Source organism: Oreochromis niloticus, unplaced genomic scaffold (assembly GCF_001858045.2).
Source record: "Oreochromis niloticus isolate F11D_XX unplaced genomic scaffold, O_niloticus_UMD_NMBU tig00003213_pilon, whole genome shotgun sequence".
NCBI classification, from domain to species: domain Eukaryota; kingdom Metazoa; phylum Chordata; class Actinopteri; order Cichliformes; family Cichlidae; genus Oreochromis; species Oreochromis niloticus.
Window position 1 is genome coordinate 1 of NW_020327812.1, and position 20,483 is coordinate 20,483.

A 20,483-nucleotide genomic window follows, 5' to 3' on the forward strand; every position below is an offset into this window, starting at 1 on the left:
AAGTGTATTTTCCAGGTTATGTTCTTGCTGTGCCTTATTATGCCTGCAGGAGGCAAGTACCTCAGTCGGGTGGTCTGTGTTGCCGCTCCGTCCACGCGTAGCATCATGTCAACAAAAGTCGGGAGAAAGCGTCAGAGTCCAATTTGGGATTACTTTGAATATGACTGTGTTTTGGATAAAGCAAGTGTCTTGTAGTGGAACGAGACAAATTATGAGGGACATTTCTAAAGGGAAAGAAATCCCACAAACCTTAAAGTGCACTTGAAAAGCTCACACAAGAAGGCTCACCTAGCTTACCTGGAGAAGGTAAGGGAGCACGCCCAACCCTCATCCCCAGAAACAGAAGCTAACACCAGGCAACGCAGCGTGATGCATCCCGAGACAACAGGACTGGGATATCTACATAACTGTGTGAGTCAATTGCCTTAACACCCGGTGCTGCAAGAGTTAATAGTCTCATTGGGGCCAAGATATACATTTTATAGTTGCCTGGTATCAATGGTTGTTCATCTGCCTTTATTTATTTATTTAAAGAACCCATAGGTGGGAATGTGAGTTGTCTGTCTCTGCGTGTTAGCCCTGCGACAGACAGGCGACCTGTCCAGGGTGCAGGGTATGGTAGCTGGAATAGCAACATACCCAAGGATAAGCAGAAGAGAATGACTGATATGATGAAATTGGGATTTTGTTACACTTAATTATTGCAAACGCAACTAAAACTATAACTGAAACTAATCAAAACTAAACTGAAACTAAGGATTTTCAAAAAAAAACAAAAACTAAACTAAACTAGCAAACAATTGGTAAAAACTAATTAAAACTAATATAAAATTGAAAATCTGAAGTCAAAACGCAATAAAAATAAAAACTAATGAAAATTGCAAAACTATTAAAACCCTGGTTTGAGCTAAGATTTTCAAGTTATTCACAAAATGAAAACCCATACTTTGTTTCAGGCGAGAACTCCATTCAAATGCATGTAATAGCGAGAAACGCACTGTCTTGGCGAAATAAAGCGATTTTCATTAAGTTCATAAAGACAGCTGTAACTTTTGATAGAAGACTCGGACACACATATTTCAGGCTTGGCCTTATAGAATTCAGCATTTCTATGCTGGGGAAATAGGTTTTGCAGCTGTTTGAGCTAAGATTTTCAAGTTATTCACAAAATGAAAACCCATAATGTGTTTCATGCGAGAACTCCATTCAAATGCATGTAATAGCGAGAAACGCACTGTCTCGCCGAGATAAGGCGATTTTCACCAAGTCCATAAAGACAGCTGTAACTTTTGATAGAAGACTCGGACACACATATTTCAGGCTGGGCCTTATAGAATTCAGCATTTCCATGCTGGGGAAATAGGTTTTGCAGCTGTTTGAGCTAAGATTTTCAAGTTATTCACAAAATGAAAACCCATAATGTGTTTCAGGCGAGAACTCCATTCAAATACATGTAATAGCGAGAAACGCACTGTCTCGGCGAAATAAGGCGATTTTCATTAAGTTCATAAAGACAGCTGTAACTTTTGATAGAAGACTCGGACACACATATTTCAGGCTTGGCCTTATAGAATTCAGCATTTCCATGCTGGGGAAATAGGTTTTGCAGCTGTTTGAGCTAAGATTTTCAAGTTATTCACAAAATGAAAACCCATAATGTGTTTCAGGCGAGAACTCCATTCAAATGCATGTAATAGCGAGAAACGCACTGTCTCGCCGAGATAAGGCGATTTTCACTAAGTTCATAAAGACAGCTGTAACTTTTGATAGAAGACTCGGACACACATATTTCAGACTTTGCCTTATAGAATTCAGCATTTCCATGCTGGGGAAATAGGTTTTGCAGCTGTTTGAACTAAGATTTTCAAGTTATTCACAAAATGAAAACCCTGTGGGCTCAAAATGTGGTCATAAATATTTTGTACTTGTAAATCAGTTTTGTATGTGTAAAAAGAATTTGTTCATGTTTAAAAAAAGATTTGTATGTGTAAAAAAGATTTGTGTGTGGACTTAGCCAAAACCCCCCCTGCAAGTTACAAGTATGAATTTTGACCCTATTTTTCTTCCTGTCATCTGATTGGTCAATGTCATGTCAATCACAAATGTAATAATCCAATCAGAGAACAGATGGGTTTGGCTGTCGGAGGGGCACTTTTTTGAACTGCAGGTCCTTGAAGGGAATAAATGCCCTTTTATATGCCAACCCAGCGTTTTCCTTCATCACCACGAAGGAAAACAGTCTGTGGTCGTCCGAGTTTGGTGATTTTTGTGTCACAGGTCTACGTGCTTTATACAGGGACTTCCACAGCCTTTTCAACAGCGCTGCTGACCGCGGGGGGTTGGGGGGGCAGTGTTTTGGAAATGACAGTCTTCATTACAAAGCTTTCTTCGCTATGAATTAGCATACATGTTTTTATTGAACATTTGAAGAACTAGCAAAAAAAACAGAAACTCTTGTAGAGGACATAAAGTCAGAGATAGAAACGACAAGGAGCAGGTGCATCTAGTACAGGTAGAGCTGCTACAAAAACCCACAGAGCTCAGCAGCCAGCGCATCAAATTCTGGATCCTTTGCTTTTAGTTAGCAGTTAGCATTAGCAGCACATCCTGCGTCTGATGTGAAAGGACCTTTATGCTGCGCACTGTGACTCACAGCAATGGTCCCGGGTCAGCCCTGACTTTGTGTTAAACTAATCCTAAAGTAATAATGGTATTTCTAACCACTGACATACCACAACTTTATCCTTTCAACAGCTGCTGAAAGTAAGGGGACCTAGCTGCTATCGGATATTTATATAGAGATCCTCCAGCTTCAAACTGTATTACCCTTCAAGGACCTGCAGTTCAAAAAAGTGCCCCTCCGACAGCCAAACCCATCTGTTCTCTGATTGGATTGTTACATTTGTGATTGACATGACATTGACCAATCAGATGACAGGAAGAAAAATAGGGTCAAAATTCATACTTGTAACTTGCAGGGGGGGGGGGGGGTTGGCTAAGTCCACACACAAATCTTTTTTACACATACAAATCTTTTTTACGCACAAATTCTTTTTACACATACAAATCTTTTTTACACACACACAAATCTTTTTTACACATACAAATATTTTTTACGCACGCACAAATTCTTTTTACACATACAAATCTTTTTTACGCACAAATTCTTTTTACACATACAAATCTTTTTTACACACACACAAATCTTTTTTACACATACAAATATTTTTTACGCACGCACAAATTCTTTTTACACATACAAATCTTTTTTACACACACACAAATCTTTTTTACACATACAAATCTTTTTTACCCACGCACAAATTCTTTTTACACATACAAAACTGATTTACAAGTACAAAATATTTATGACCACATTTTGAGCCCATACCACTGGTTAAACGTGGGCCCAATGAGTGTCATCAGGACGCTACAACACAGAGAACACCATCCCCACAGATATAGGAGCTAGGGAAGCAGAAGAACTTCATATCAAGAAGGCCTGAGTAAATGTGGTTATCCTAGCTGGACATTTGTCAAAGATGGGAAGGCACCTAAAGAATGCTTCAGGCGATCCAGGAGAGAAGGCCTAAGGGTACATCTTTCACCATCTTACAGTGCTTTGATTGCAACCATTTCCCAGTTCTCTGTGTATGGTACTCCCAGCCATTAATCAATGATCAAGAAAATTTGCATATTAATGATCATTAAACTGGTCTCATGGCCCATTGTTAATCAGCGGTGCTAGTTTTGCTATTTATGTGATATTTCAATGTGATATTTATAAGGCTGGCGAAACCAGCAGTCAGCTAAGACTGAAGAAGTCACTTGGACGAGTGACAAAACGTTTCTCCCACTTAAAACGCTACATCAAGATGAGCAGAATGAACTTTTTGGGATTTTTTTGATTATATTTGTGAAGGATACTTGCTTGCTGAGCCAAAACACAGAGAAAGCCAGAGAGCGTTAGCCACAGTAAGGTCTCACTGGACATGTAAACCTGTAATACCCTGGGCAGCATTTCCACATCCAGCAGAATCAAAGCCTGCACTCAGCGAGCACTCAGCGAGCTTAGGGAAAGCTTAGGGAGCTTAGGGAAAGCACCAAATGTGACACCTGCAACCATGAGAAAACCATGAGAAAAAGACCAAATACCTACGGCAACAAAGAGAAGAGCTCTTGCTTGTCAGGTTAACAGCGTCAGCCACAGCAAGGTCCCACTAGATGTGGGACCTTGCTACCGTGATTGAGGGCAATAATAATAAAAAAACAGAAAGGATCACAGCTGGCTCTAGCATCCTTAAATAGTCCAAAGATATCCAGTTAGAGGGTGAACTGGTAATTCTAAATTGCCCATAGGTGTGAATGGGTCTTGTTGTTAGCCCTGGCACAGAATGGTGACCTGTCCAAGGATACACTGCCCTATGGCTGGGAAAGGTTTCAGCCTCTTGTGACCATTAATTAAATAAGTGGAAGTGGATGGATGGATAGTTTTTCTTATTATTATTTGGAGAAAAAAAAATCTGAAAATATTTAAAAAAACAAACTGTCAGCTGTGTGTGTATTGAGGATGAGGAGGCTATGACCTTTCTCACATTAACATGTGTCTACTTCTGTTAGTGAACACAAAGCCGCTCCTCTTTACAAACTCCCAAACAAATATGACGATAAAGATTTTATTTGTTATTTTGTGTGTGTGTGTGTGTGTGGGTGTGGGGTGGGGTGGAGGTGGGTTAAAGGAGGAACAAAAACAGAACAAACAAAAACGGAAAATGTTTTATTTAGATTAGCAAATTTCACATTTCCACTTTAAATATCTATTGATCAACTATCAACTCCACATTCATGTCAAAGGCCCTGCCCATCCAGCTACACAGGATGTGAAGCTTCAAAGAAAGGACCAGAACTCTGCTGCATTAAATCTCATAAGTACTGAATAACTTTATTTAGGGATGTGAATCGAGAACCAGTTCTCAAGGGATGAGAGCATGATGGTAAAGTGGAGACCACTCCAGGACAGAAACAACTGTATTATACTGTTAACAAAACTTCGGCAGCATGCTAACACTAAGCTAACAAGAACCCCGAGTGATGTTAAAGCTGAGTAAATGCTGACCCCAGCCCACACAACTTGCAGCCTCTGTTTCTACCTGTTCATGTTTCTAAAGTAGAATCACTTTAAGGTCTCTTTGTTCTGGTTTTCATCTTTGCTTTGTGCTGTCCTCATTAGGATAGGCATTTGTGTTAGTGTGTCGGGTTGTAGCCTCAGGTTTGTATTGCTAATTATGATACAGTGTGTTGCAGATTATTTTACAGACTAACATGACAGTAACGTAACGAGTAGTATAACAAATGTCTTTCTCCTGGGTGTAATTAAGTAACGTACTGCATTACTTTTAAAATAAAAGGGTTTTGTGTAATATGAGCAAGAATGACTTTGAGTATTGACCCTAACACTGATCAAAACAATGAGAGGAAACACCTCCAACGTGCACACACATTTGACATCTGAGCATGTAATAATTTTGGGTGACTGCAGTGTCTTTGATATGCTGCTTAGAGATGGTGGTGACTCACAAAGTGGAGCCAAAGAGAATGGACAAAAAGAATCGATAAGGAAAGATATTGATAAGTGATATTAATAATGGAATCAGAATTGCAAAATTCTTATCAATTCCCATCCCCTAACTTTATTGATCCAAAATTTTTAGCGAAGAGCCAAACAACCAGAAAAAAGGAACACCCCCCCCCCCCAAAAAAAGGTGAGAGCTGCTGGTTACCATGGCATTGGAAACAGGAAGCAGAAACAACAGCCGCCATCCATCTTCTCTAATCTCATTAATTCTAATGATGTCACGCACATGACTCCACCCCTTGACTTGACTGGTTCCTGTTTAGCATATTTCTTAGGGCAGGGCATGTCAGCCGTCCTTGTTTCTGTGCAAAGACTTTCTGTTTCCTGTATGTGTTTCAAATTTAAAGTTCAGTGTGAAAACAGTCTCTGCAGTCCCATTTGCCCTCTACTGTTAAGACACCACTACAGTCCTAGTTCTGGTCCAGGTATCCTAGATGGACTCAATCTGGCGACGGACCTTCTCAGAGGCAAGGCGGTCAAGTCGTCGCTGACGGATGACAACGAGGACAGCGAAGAGGGTTGTCAGGGCCAACATGGCCGCCTCAAACTTCCAGAACAGATGTTCTTCCATGAGAACAGAGCGGCAGCTGAGTAGGAGGAGGAAGAAAAATTAGTACCTTCATTGGAATAACGTCAGTTCCTGTAGTGACTATTAATCTATGGCTGAGGTGCATGCCCATCTATTAGCTGATGAGTCCATAAAGGTTTCAAAATATTCTGATGTGATGTGAAAGTTGCTCATGAACCATGTGTAGCCTAGTCCATAAATGACTATAGCAATTAATGGGGTCTAGGGTATAAGTGGCCATTTTTGACTACTTTTGATTTGTCTTGTTTGGAATCATTCTTTTCAGCACAATTTCAAATATCTGAATTTACAGTTATTTCATTTTGACATACTGTATTAGCACAACTGATCTAAATTAAGACAAAAAAAAGAAAATCAGAGTAGAAAAAAAGTTATATTTTTCACTGTAAAAACCAAAAAAAATGTTTTCATAACTTGGAAATGCAAATAGTCATAACAATAGAAATTGTAATTTTTTAAAAATTATGCACAGGTTTTGCAAACAAAGTTATATGCAGCTATTTACCTAAAAATGCAGCCAAGGCCTCAGGCATTTTTTATATAACCATTTAAAACTATTAACAGAACAATCAGGTGTTCTGCATCAAATAAGAAGGCACACAAATTATTTGTACCAATCCAAAAAATATTTTCTGTCCAAATTAAGACAGAGGAGAACACCACATGCCAAAACTCTGCAGGTCTGACAACATGAGGTGTATCACTCAAGTTGCTGTCTGCCTTTTTCCACCAAAGGCAGACAGCGTTTATACTGCAGTCTGCCTTTAGTGGCTTTTTTGCAGCAACACTTTAATACAGAGCCCCGCAAGGGACACGGAGGAAAAAGATAAAGGGACATTGCACACTTTCTGTAAATCCTATAAACGTCATTTCACTTCTTAAATATCATTGTGTTTGTCTGCTATATGATATATTTAAATGAAATTGCTGATCCAAACAATGATTTATGAAGGAAAAACATGAAAATTATCAGGGGTGCCCAAACGTTTGCATACCACTGTAGGAGGACATTATACTGCTACTATCCTCATATGTGCCTCTCAAAAAAAAAAATCTGGTAATTCTTTGTTTTTACATTCATCGGGTCCCAATATGCCCAAATATCAAAGAGAAATTAAAAATGCATGCTGTGGAAGAGTTCGGGTCTTAGTAGGTTAAATTTATGTTTTGTTTAAAGGTATGCCTGCACATGTCAGTGTTGTTTTTTTTCTCCTCTTGAAAGCTTTTGTTAAATGGTTCTTAAAAAGTAAAAAAGTTCTTCTTATTATTAAAACATCTTATTATTCTTTTATTAGAAGTATATGTTTTATCCTCTCCGAATTACATCCGTCTGTTTGTTACCACAGTCACTGCTTTTTTTTTCCTCGCACTATTTTGGAGGAAAATGGGTCTTTTGACTTTAAAGGTTGGTGACCTTTATTGTTTGTTTGCTGTCATCCATTAGACAGTGCTCAGAGTATTTCCTTGAATTTAGAATGATCAGCTGCTCAGATTTTAGTCCTCCCACCTGTTGCTGGCATTCATCATGATTTTGAATGATACATGTCGCCTGTCTGGTTAATCAGGACCAAGACTCACCTTTTGTACTCCTCTCTGCTGGACTGGCTGCAGTTCACTCGCTCTACATAGCCTGTCAGTCTGCAGGCCAACTGTGACTTCTGAAACACACACACACACACACACACACACACACACACACACACACACACTGCCAATTAGATGATGTTTCAGAGAACAGAGAATATTGATCTGTGGTTATGCATTTAAAGTTACATTTTAAAGATGATGAAAAAACTTAGGTGGAGGTTTCTAATTTTTACTTTGATTCACCCAAAAGCCCATTTTTCATTAGTGCCCATTCAGATGGAGTCACCACAACTCAACTCTGATTGGCTGGTTTTGTTATTTTAAAATGTAATTTTAAAATAAAATAAAAATAAATAAATAAATAATTGAAAAAAAAATCCCATGACCATCTGCCAGATGACTTCATCTGCCTGTCCGATTACTTGATCAGCTGATTTCTGAACAGTGGTGACCTGAGAGTTGACGCTGCCCTATGTGTTACTGAAATTACTCACAGTATTGAAGTCGCTGCAGCGCACGCACGCCTCCGTCACCACAAACTCCTCCAACAGCCAGCAGGGGGCGGCCTCAGGCTTAACTGCTGCCAGGACAACAACAATATGTTACTGGCTGCATATACTTTCTGTGTGTAGCTGGAAGTGAAATTATTATTATTATTATTATCAGTGATGGGAATAACGGCGTTACAAGTAACGGCGTTACTAACGGCGTTACATTTTTCAGTAACGAGTAATCTAACTAATTACTATTCCTATCGTTACAACGCCGTTACAGTTACTAACAAGGAAACGCGGTCCGTTACTATTTTTCAACAAACAGACGGTTGAAACTGTGTTCAGCTTACCGCATCTTATATCAGCTGCACGGAAGTAGCTGTAAGTAATCTGGGTGCTACAGCTTTAAGCAGCTGCGCGCTCCCGCGGACGGCAATCATGATCACTGTCTAGCACAACACCTGGAGCTCAGGGGGCAAAACAATCGAGTGCTCCTGTTTGACTGAGGAAGAATAAAGTAGTCGTGGTAAGTCAATCACGTGACCACTTAAAGACAAAGCAACAAGGTGATATATACCAGTTTTTAAATTGTGTTGATAGGCCACGTAAAACCAGAGTCATGATAAACAAGATATACGCGGCGTTTTTTCCCTCAATAGTTTCGCCACGTTAGCGCTAGCAAGCACTCTCTGCTTATGAGCAAAAAAAACAAAACAAAACAGGGGAAGTTTTAGGAGTGACGGCGAGAGGGAGAGGGAGAAAGAGAGAGAGAAAGAGAGAGGGAGAGAGAGAAAGCGAAAGAGAGAGAGAAAGAGAGGGAGAGAGAAAGAGAAAGAGAGAGGGAGAGAGAGAAGGAGAGAGAGCGAGTTTTGAGATGTGAGATTTGTGACATTTAGCGTGTTTGGAGTGTGTAGTTAATGTGTTGTCTTGTGTAGTTAGGGTGTAGTGTTGTGGATAGTTTTGTGTTTTGTGTCAGAACAATGAGGCGACTGCTGTCTCCAGGTAGAAACAGGAGTGATACACCTGCTGCTGTCAGACCTGCAGGTATCAGGCTGTGATGTTCTCCTTTGTAGTGGAAACAAAATATTTTTTTGGAGTGGCACAAATAATTTGTGTGGCATCTTATTGAAGAACAGCTGATTGTTCTGTAAATAGTTTGAAATGGTTATTTAAAAAATCAAGGTAAATGGATGCAAATAACTTTGTTGTTTGCAAAACTTGTGCATAGGATTTTAAAATTGACAATTAATATTTGCATTTGAAGTTATGAAATATGATTCATTAAACATGTTTGTGGTTGTTACAGTAAAAATATAACTTTTTCTACTCTGATTTTATGGTTTTTGTCTGATTGTAGATCAATTCTGGTTATACAGTATGACAAAATGAGAACATAACTGTAAATTCAGGCACGCGAGGTTGTGCTAAAAAGAATGATACCAAACAAGGCAAAGCAAATAGTTTTTAAAGGTAAAATGTGGAGAGAAAATCAAGAGTAGCAAAAAAATGGCCAATTATACCCTGGCCCCCAGGGGGTTAAACGTTCTTTGTTTTTTTTTTAAGTAACGCAATAGCTACTTTTCCAAGTAATTAATTACTTTTAGAATATTGTAACTCAGTTACTAACTCAGTTACTTTTTTGAAGAAGTAACTAGTAACTATAATTGAATTACTTTTTCAAAGTAACTTGCCCAACACTGATTATTATCATCATTATCATTATCATTATTATTATTAATTTTATTTTTGCTGTTGGATTAAAACTAGTGAACCTGTCACATGACATGACTTTGTTTCCACAGAATTAGTTCTTCAACAGTTCTTTAAAAAAGAAATCTTTAATTAAAGCCACACTTGATGCTGTTAACAAAGAAGAAAGAGGCAGGAAGAATCCATTTAGGGATACACATAGAACAAATGCGATTTCTGGTTAGATCAGCAAGATGTACAGTCAAGCCCATAATTATTTATACCCCTGCCAAATTCTGACTTAAAGTTAATTTTATTCAACCAGTTATTCACCTTATTCAAGTTTTTTTATTTTTTTTTATGGAAATGACACAGGCGTCTCCCAAAGGATAAGACAATGTACAAGAGGCATCATTGTGGGGGGAAAAAAAAAAAAAAAAAAAAGTATTTATCAGCTTTTATTTACATTTGAGCAAAAAGTGTCATGTCCAAAATGACATGACAAAATACCCTTCTCAGTAATCAATAGAAAATCCTTTACAGCAATCAAACGCTTTCTATAATTGCAGACCAGCTTTTTGCATGTCTCCACAAGTATTTTGTCCATTCATCTTTCATGTTTTTGTCTGCTAACTATTTCTTCACCACTTTTGCTGTGTGTTTTGGGTTACTGTCGTGCTGAAATGTCCACTGGTGCCCAAGGCCAATTTTCTCTGCAGACTGTCTGATGTTGTTGCTGAGAATCTTCATGTATTGCTTTTTTTCATGGCGCCATTTACTGTAATTACAGGGCTCTACTCTAACTTTTTGCCACAGTTGCACTGGTGCACCTAACTTTTTTTCCTTAGGTGCACCAGCACAAAAGTTAGGTGCACCCAAATTTTTCCACCACATCATTTAACCCCATAGTTTTACGTGTTCTTTTTTTTTTTTTTTTTTTTTTTTTTTTTTTAAATTGCTGTCCATGTGACAATATTGATTTGTAAAGGATTAATTAACAATCTTGTCAACACAACATTCTTTATTTGGACTGCAGTTCTACAAGAAAGATAAGTTGCTGAAAAAGTGCTTGTGCTTAAAGTGCTTTGGCACTCTTTGGCAATATTGTAGGCAATGTTAAACTTAATCATCATCTTGACCTCCACTGATGACCGTTTGCTGCTGCCTGCAGCTGAAAAGCAGTGGGTAGAGGGGACACTTGGGCAGTGCATTCATCGCAGCATATAATATGTTTTCTGGATACACAGCATTTCAGTTCGAAACGTATTAGCACCAGTCACAAATGCAATACTGTTGGCCATGGTCTTTCCACACTCACGACAGTAAATGCAGTGCATAATGTGGTCAGCTTTACTGTATTATAGCCAGGGAAACTGGTCAAGCCACTCTCTTCGAAATGTATACACTTTCCCCCTCTTAATTTCAGTGGGCTCTGGCTCTGAGCCGATCATATGTGGCTCATCATCTGAAGCCGTCTCCGGACCAGTATTAGACATAACATGAGAGGTTGAATGCTCTGTGTCATAGCACTGGCTATGAATTTCATACGGATCAGGCCTTAACTTACATTAAAAAGTTATCATTTGTTTCATCTTTCCCCACTACCCACACACACACACACACACACATCCACTACATCCATAGCTACATCCACTTCTGTCGGGCCTAGGATACTCACTAGGGCTGGGTATCGTCACTGACTTCAATAATAGATTTGATTACGATTCAATTTTGACACAAACAGTCAGAAATATTATAATTCTGATCATTTATCAGTACTGACACTTGAGATTTCATCAGAGGTATAACATCACAGCAGATGCCTTTGTGTCAAAGTAACTGAGGATAAAACACAGAAAAATATGAAGGAGATTTTACTGGAATGGCTATTTATAGCATATAACCACCTTAAAAATATTCTGCAGTAGAACAAAAACTGAAGAAAACCATGAACCAGAGCAAAGTTACAGAGGTTTTATTAGAGACACAGCCAAGCATTTTGCAATTTGGCATAAATTTTAAAAGTTTAAATTTCTTCGGTATCAAAAAAGGAAAAAAAAATGAAGCTTTCTTGTCGGAGGTCATTTTTTGAAAAAAACCCCCAAAAACAACAAAAACGGGCTGACAGCACTGTACACGACTTGTACATAAGTCGTGTGCAGTGGGGAAACTGTTCTTGAAGTACACAGAGAGAGAGCTGTGCAGGAAGTGTGATTTTATTGTTGTGGAAGCAATGGCATTGTAAAGCGCTTTGGGTGCCTTGAAAAGCGCTATATAAATCCAATCCATTATTATTATTATTATTAATAGCAAAAGTAAGAGCAAATTAATGACGATCTTTATAAAATGTGAAGCGTAGTTTTGATCCTTCTTTTGCTGCTGGTTCAGTCGAGTTTGGTTGGAAATAGACAAAACCTGCAGCATCAGAGTCTAGCGCAGGGGTCGGCAACCCTGGGCACGCGTGCCACAGCAGGCACGCGAAGGGTTAACTGATGGCACGACCATAGCTGGACTGGCCATCAGGCATACCGGGCATTTGTCAGATGGGCCAATTGTGATTTTTCGTTTTTACGGGCGAATGGTTGTTTTGTTTTTTGGGGGTTTTTTTTGTAATGGTATAAACAATGAAAGGTGGTGGATTGGCCAGATGCTGGCAGATGTGTAAAAATAACTCAGTTGTTTAGTGGTGGCTATGGCGGACCTTCCACAGAGGCCAGCAGGTGGATGAGGGAAAGGGGAGGCAGGAGGAGGAGAGACCCAAGGCAGCTGCCGGTCCGATTGTCAGGTGAACTGAACTTCAGGTAAGAAGTTATGACCTGCAGTCTATCTGGGTCAGATATAAACTAAGTTTAGGTGTAGTTTATTTTCGTTGTGCTAACTTTTTACAATCAGTTACAATAACTCATACTGCGTACTAGCTAGCATGACGGAGTTTCTATACAGCTGGGTGGGTGCTATGATGTTACTGATAGTGAACTTTATTTTATTCATAAGGTTAGTTTGTACGGTTGCCAACGGCTCCTTAAAAAAAGGGAATGGTCCCTCATTCAGAGACAATATTACGCATTTCGTATTGAGCTGAAAAGGAAAGCAGTTTGTCCCGTACTTCAGCTACAATGGAAAAAGACACAAAGCTGGAGTTATTCTGTGTCTTTACGTGGTCAGCTGCCTCTTCTTCTCTCATTCTCTCCCCCTCCCTCTCCTGTTGCTACTTCAATTATGAAACTGATCAATGATCAGCTGATCGGCTTTTCTGTCGCAAGTCCCGTCTCTCTTGTTTGATTGCGCCAGAAAGAGGAAACCAGCGGATGTCGCACTAAACAACAGCAGCACATTTAAGCTTGATCAGCTGTTGTTAGAATTTATTCAATATTAATTTCTAGTATCAGCTGATGTTTGCTGGAGCCACAGCTGTAAAACCTGCTGGTCATTATGTCGGTTTGGTTATCTGGTGAGAGGGAAACATGAAGATGAAACCAGGAGATGTCCTTATTGAATCATCAAAGCTGAACAGGTGATGGAGAAACAGGGTTACCTTTAAGGTGACATGAATGAGTTGAAGGGAAGTTATGAACTGTTTCTCAGAGACAAATAACACCAGGATCCTTTTCTAAGTAGCTGACAGCTAGTAACTGTGCAGGGGGTGGGTCTAGCAAAGTTTTGCCAAGGGGGCCAGGTAGGGCATTAACAGGGAAAGGGGGGCACAAAGAAATACTCTTCTTTGTTATTCTCATTTAAAATGTCTAGCTTTTAATAAAATAATTATCTGAATCTTACAACCAAAATTTTCATCTGACGTAAAATGTATAGAAATCATACATATACCAACAACACAGTGTACATCACTGTCACAACAGTGTTTGCTTTCATTCAAAGGCTTTATGGCTTTTCCTATAATACCTGGTGGGCTGGTCTCTAGTCAAAATGCCCGGGCCAATTTTTTGTCCCAGTCCAGCCCTGGGCACGACACGCAGTGAATTAATCTGAGAAGGTGCATTAAAAAAAATAAATGGCCGGGCCAGCGGTGCACGTCGCAAATTAGCTCACATAGACACATTAGTTGTGCCGCTTCTTAATGATGGTATCTTAGCTAGCAACCCCAACTACCAGATTCAACTTGTAATTGGCTAAAAATAACTTAGCCTACCGGTGAGAGGGACGTTGCTACCTGGCAGTCTTTTTCAAGCGATGTTGAAATTTCCACATTCCGACACTTCAAATGCTTCAGGAGCTGTCTGCTCAGCGCAGCATCAGCACCACGGAAATACACGGATACATCCGAAGACTCGAGACAGAATTCACAATGTGTTTTTGGGACTTTCAGGTCTATGGACCAATGTTTTCTTTTCTGATCAAACCAGAAAGCTTTAATGAGCAGCTGGCTTTGTCTCGCATTAACCGGCTGGACACAGAGGAAATTGAAATGCAGCTGACTGAACTGAAAAGCTCGACTCTGTGGGGGTCACAGTTTGCAGAACTACAAACACAGCTGGTATCCATAGGTGTGCGTGTTCATGGAGCTTGCATTTTCACCAGCTGGACGTCACTACCTGACAAGTTTAACTGTCTTCAGAACATTGCAAAGGCATTATTGACAGTATTTGGCTCTACATATCTGTGTGAGCAGATTTTCTCTCACACAAAGAGTGTCCTCAGGTAGCCGTCTCAATGCTGGACACTCAGAGACCTGTGTCTCTGAGTGGGAGACCAGAGATCACATTAACATGTGTATCTCTGTAATAACAAACATGCCATATTGGCCCAGTTTATTTTTCTTATCATTGCTGTGAGGAGACCATAAATAGCATTTGCATTTTATGTTGTACAGTTCATTTGCTGTTATGGAGTTCTTGTTATGGATAAAAAGTGTCTTTTTTTGTTTCAAAATAGCTGATAACTATTCGCTGATAAAGTTGTTCTATATAGTGTGTAACTGTTCATATAGAGTGTTATAAAATGTATTGCTAATGCAATCATATGGCACATTGACTTCTGAGGAAATTTTAAATGGCACTCATCATCAGAAGGATTGCCGATCCCTAGTCTAGTGCATAAAAAGACAAACACACAGCGCGGACCTGACACATCAGAATCAGTGAGATGTCGGCTTTCTCAACCGACATCTCACTGATTCTGATGCATCGGGTCCATGCTGTGTTTAAGTCTTTGTGCGGAATCTTTTTTTTCTCGAACGGCTGGTCGCACCGTTGCGACGTAGGATTTTTTTTTGTCACACCATTGAGAAATTGTGTGTGACCAAATTGGTCGCAGTCTACAGCCCCGGATTAGGTTCCCTGGTACATGGCCTGAAAAAGAGCTCTAAAGCATTAGGTCCATGTTTGACAGCGGGGATGGGGTTCTAAGGGTTGAAGGCTTCTGATCATTTTAAAAACAAACAAACAAATAAACAAACCAAATGAAGGAAACATCATTGTGGCCAATGTTCCCTCTAAGCTGCGCACGTGCGCAATTGCGCACTGCTGGCACGGTCTCTGCGCACAGAAAATCTGCGTTGCGCACAAAAAAAATCTAACCTGAATTGAAATTAAAATTAAAACTTTAACAATTCTGTTTTGCAGTGTTAGTCAGTAAGTGACTGGCTGCTCCTGTATGGGATTAGAACGATGCCACCTTATCCTATAGTCCAGCCAATAACGCGATTCACATTTGTATATACGCAGCCAATCAACGTCGTTGACAGGCTATGACAGCGTCCTTATGTGCCGACACCGGTGTTTTAGCTAGCAAAGCAGCGTGGCTGATGTGCAGTGAAGCCACATTAATGACAACGTGTACAACCTTTGGAGATGTGAGCAGGACAGATGGAACAATTGACGGAAAAAGTGTGGACTTTATACCAGTTTTTAAATTGTGTTGATAGGCCACGTAAAACCAGAGTTATGATAAAAATATATGCAATGTTTGGTTTTCTTCCTGAATACTATCGTTATTTATATTTACTGCAGGAAGAAACGGTAAAAACGGCGTTTTATAAGGAAAACACTCGAAAGCACTCGCCGCCTGTGAGCAAAACCAAAACCAAAAAAACCCCCACCCTTTCCTATTGGTCGAAAAAAGTACCGCGTCAACCAATCAAAAAAATAATATGGCAACGTGGCATCTAGTTGTTAAGAAACAGGGGGAAGTTTTAGGAGTGACGGCGGTGTTCTGAGATGTGAGAGATTTGAGACGTTTAGCGCAAATCTTGTGTAGTTAGTGTGTAGTGTAGTCAATAGTTTTGTTGGTGTGTCAGAACAATGAGGCGGCTGCTGAATGTTACAGGTGTTACAGGAGTGATACATCTCCTGTTGTCAGGCCTGCAGGTATCAGGCTGTTGTTCTCCTTTATCTTATAGTGGACAGAAATTATTTTTTGGAGTGGCACAAATAATTTGTGTGGCATCAGATTTGATGCAGAACAGCTGATTGTTCTGTAAATAGTTTGAAATGTTTATTTAAAAACGCCTTGGCTGCATTAAAAAAAAATAGCTGCAAAAAACTTTGTTGTTTGCCAAACTGAGTTACTTTTTTGAAGTAGTAACTATATAATTAATTGCCCAACATTGGTCATTATATACTGTATTTGGCAGACAGAGAGTTATAGGACTCTCTCCCAGACCACAGACTCATACTCATAATACAAGTCAGAGCTTTATGAAAAAAAAAAAAGAAAGAAAGAAAGTTGTGTTTTCAAAATTGGAGTTCAAGTTATTTTTACTTCCAATAGTGTTAACATACTACACAGGTCATGAACAAGATTTTTTAAATTTTCATTGTAAGTGGGCTAAAGCAGTTAATTAAAAGTAGTCTAACATAAATGTAAATGCTGTAATTTGATTATTTTAATAAACCATGTAACTTGGATGGATTAGATGCTGGCGTGACCACAGTGCACACGTCTGATGTCATTCACAGTGGTCCAAGGGATCGCTCAGGGAGTTTGTGTGTTCGCTCAGACACATGCAAAATTAGAGGGAACATTGATTGTGGCCAAACAATCCAATTTTTGTTTCATCTAACACAGAAGACCAGAAGTCTTCTTCTTTGTCCAGATGAGCATTTAGCCAAGCAGGCTTTTGTATGCCTCTCTGGAGAAGTGGCATTATCCTTGGTCTCTCCAAAAGTTGATTCTGTTCATTTGGATGTAGCGTTTTCAGTGGGAGAAACGTTTCGTCACTCATCCAAGTGACTTCTTCAGTGTCAGCTGACTGCAGGTTTCCCCAATCTTATAAACAGTACATTTGCATAATGACTGAAACCAGCCCACTGAAGGAACAATGGGCTGGGAGGTCAGTTCCTTCATCATAATTATGCAAATTCTCATGACCATTGATCAACAACCACCAGCAGAGCACAGATTCACCAGGATGATCTTAGTAGTGAACCTTGGATTCTTTTTCACCTCTCTCACTATCCTCCTGGCCAGCACAGGTGTCACTTGGCTTCCGACTATATCCTCTGAGATTTTCCACGTACAGAACATCTTGTATTTTTTAATAATAATTTATACTGTAGCCACTGGAACTTGAAAACATTCATATATGGCCTTGTAGCCCTTTCCTACCTTGTGAGCAGCCACAAGTAGTATAGAACTTTCCCAGAGACTGCGACAGTTGTGAAGGGTATGAATAATTTTAGACGCAACAGTTTTTGTAAATAAAAGCTGAGAAATATTTGTTTTTTCTACAATGATGCCACTTGTATGTCATCTTATTATATTTTAATAATTTAGCAGAAGCCTGTGTCATTTCTGGTTAAAACAAACAAACAAACAAACAAAAAAACGTGCTGGTTGAATAACTGTAACTTTAAGTCAGAATTTGCCACGGGCATGAATAATTATGGGCTTGACTTTAACACAGAAAGAACAATAACTGCATTTTTTTAAAGCAAGCTAACAAAACATAGATCTAAAAACAGATGACAAGTGTTTAAGACATACCTGTAAACGTTCCTATAGATTTCTCCTCACTCAGCAGAGCTGCTCCGAACACCCTGAAACACATTAACATTTTTGAAAGTCATATGACTTTACCGCAGTGCTGCCTGCAGGTTTGGATGACCTCTGAACTTACCTGAGTGACACAAGACCCCAGAACAGGGCATGAAGTACAAGGACGCGTGGGCGGCAGCAGGCGACGGGGATCCGACAGTCACCCTCCATCAGTCTGCTGCCCCAGCACCACAACGCCGTCGCCACGCTGTCCGCCTCCTGACCGGTTATTGAAAAGTTATGATTCGTGGCCGACTGCTATCAGTCCAAGCTGTAGTCAGTCTTTTACCATGATGCTCACATTGATCAAAGTCTTAAGGCTCCACGGTATTGAGAGCTGAAAAAAACAAACATATATAACTTTGCTAATCGATAATCAGAGTGCAGATGATCACAGTTCAGTGTATTTAGTATAAAAGTACACAGGCTAATTACTATTTGATTGGATGATTAATGATAAAATGAATCATCCAATAAAACAGCAACAAACCTAATCAATACATGAGTAATGAGCAGATTCATTAACACAGACACTGGGCAATATTTCACTCAGCTGATCATTAATAACCCATCAAGAACTTAAAAAAGAGCTAATATCACAGACTTTAAGCGGCTTACAACGTGATTTTTTTTGTATTGATCAGTCTGCTAATGCTAACAAGTCGCTAACACGTTAGCAATACCGTTAGCTCTACTCACCGCGATCTCTTAAAAAAACACCCGCCATATTGGACTCAACGCAGGGAAGCAGAGAAGAGGAGCCTAAACAAAACGGTCAGAACCGCCGATGATTCGACGCTGCTGTTAAATAAAGCGCAGAGTTAGCGGCGAGCATCGAGTCCATCGATTGTTGTTACCGGATTCACACAGGTTAACCACGACACGCACAGGCAGCACTTCCGCCACAGAGTTCACTACCCGCAAGGATAAAATGCTCCCAGGAAAAGCCTCTGTTATAGTCATATAAATACAATAATATATATGCATATGTGCCCCGGAAGAAACACACCAAACATTTTTCGCTAGGTTTTTTAATTAAAGTTTACGGACTGTAAAGATGATTTTAACACTTTTTATCTTTATTTACGTCCTATTGTCTCTTAAACCTTTTATGTAATTTAGGAACCGTTATTTTGAAGGGCAGAGTGCAGGCGCAGCCTCATCCTGTTTTGCAACGTCGATTTAAACGTCATCATTCTCAACGTCAGCTGCTGTTGAAATCAGGTGATTGAATTGAAAGTCTTTCCTGCAGACATGTATACAATATTTAAAGTGGAAATGAAACACTAAATGTATAAAGGCTAATTTACACCATGGAGCCCTGCTCTCAAAAACTGACACAAATGCAACACTATGTATCTAGATTTAAGAAATAAATGCTTAATCAAAGTTTTAAAGGGAACCCCGGTGTTTAGTGTTTGCACTAAAATATGTACTGTGCTTTCAAGAACACATATGTGGTATTAAAATATGCCAAATGTTTACCTTTTAAGCACATTTTATATAAAAACCAATTTACCAGTAGGCCACCATTGTTATTTACTTTTCAGTGCACTCTGGGTAGTGACGTCATACGGTTGCACCACATCCAGTTCACAGTTAGCTTCTGTTCAACCTTTCCAGTTTGAACCAGAGCAAACCGAGAGAGAGAATGAAAATAGTCACCCAGTACTTAGTTTAGATGAAGATGAAAACAATCTTTCACACAAGGATTGTGAGAGAGTGAGGGAAAACTACTGCTGTCTATGTGGCTACTGCTTACCAATGGCAACGGCGACTGAGAGCGTTTGTTGCACCAAAAGTTTGAAGCCGTATGTCTTAATCCAGATGTTCTTTGGGCAGCCCTTGTTAGCCTTCATGACCGGTATCCGGTCTTTAAGTGATATGGGATGAATCCTGCTTCCGGGCCCAAAGTAGTCTGCATTTAATAAGGCTGTTGTGTTTTTAACATGTTTTAATGCTTTGTATCTTGTTCGATTTAATCTCAACAAGCCCCTAAAAACAGTCAGTGATCACTGTCGCCTTCTCTCAGTTTTTATTGCCACTAATCATTTTAAAGCTCAGTTTTTAAACCCTTACGATGTAACTACAGCCCAGCCCCTGCAGAAGTATATTAACAGTGTTGGTCAAGTTACTTGAAAAAAGTAATCTTCCCCAAAAGAGTAATCCCGTTACTTTACTGATTACTTATTTTCAAAACTAACTAGTTACTTAGTTACTTTTTAAAAACATGATTTACAACCTGAATAGGGAATAAAGCAATAGGTCTTTCAGCCCAATTCTACTTTTTCTGCATAATCCATCATATAAAATGGGCCGGTGGCGCCAGTGTCCGGCAGCCTCGCCTCTGTCAGTGCGCCCCAGGGTGGCTGTGGCTACAATGTAGCTTGCCATCACCAGTGTGTGAATGTGTGTGTGAATGGGTGGATGACTGGTTGTGTAAAGCGCTTTGGGGTCCTTAGGGACTAGTAAAGCGCTATACAAATACAGGCCATTT

General features: G+C 39.6%; 1 protein-coding gene across 2 annotated transcripts; it reads right to left on the reverse strand.

Annotated features, from left to right (window-relative positions):
- Nucleotides 1-4,764: 4,764 nt before the first annotated feature.
- Nucleotides 4,765-18,915, reverse strand: jtb (jumping translocation breakpoint). 2 transcript variants are annotated; one of them, XM_019356019.2, is made up of 6 exons: nucleotides 18,686-18,915; nucleotides 18,069-18,323; nucleotides 17,936-17,988; nucleotides 8,306-8,388; nucleotides 7,803-7,882; nucleotides 4,765-6,222 (listed from the first exon to the last, which is right to left on the reverse strand). In XM_019356019.2, exons 2-6 carry the CDS (start codon nucleotides 18,155-18,157, stop codon nucleotides 6,066-6,068), a joined length of 462 nt encoding a protein of 153 aa, XP_019211564.1. In that variant the 5' UTR covers nucleotides 18,158-18,323; nucleotides 18,686-18,915; the 3' UTR covers nucleotides 4,765-6,065. The 2 variants fall into 2 exon arrangements, with proteins under 2 accessions (XP_019211564.1, XP_003460124.1); XM_003460076.5 differs by having other exon boundaries at nucleotides 8,306-8,391; nucleotides 18,686-18,911.
- Between the last annotated feature and the right edge of the window lie 1,568 nt (nucleotides 18,916-20,483).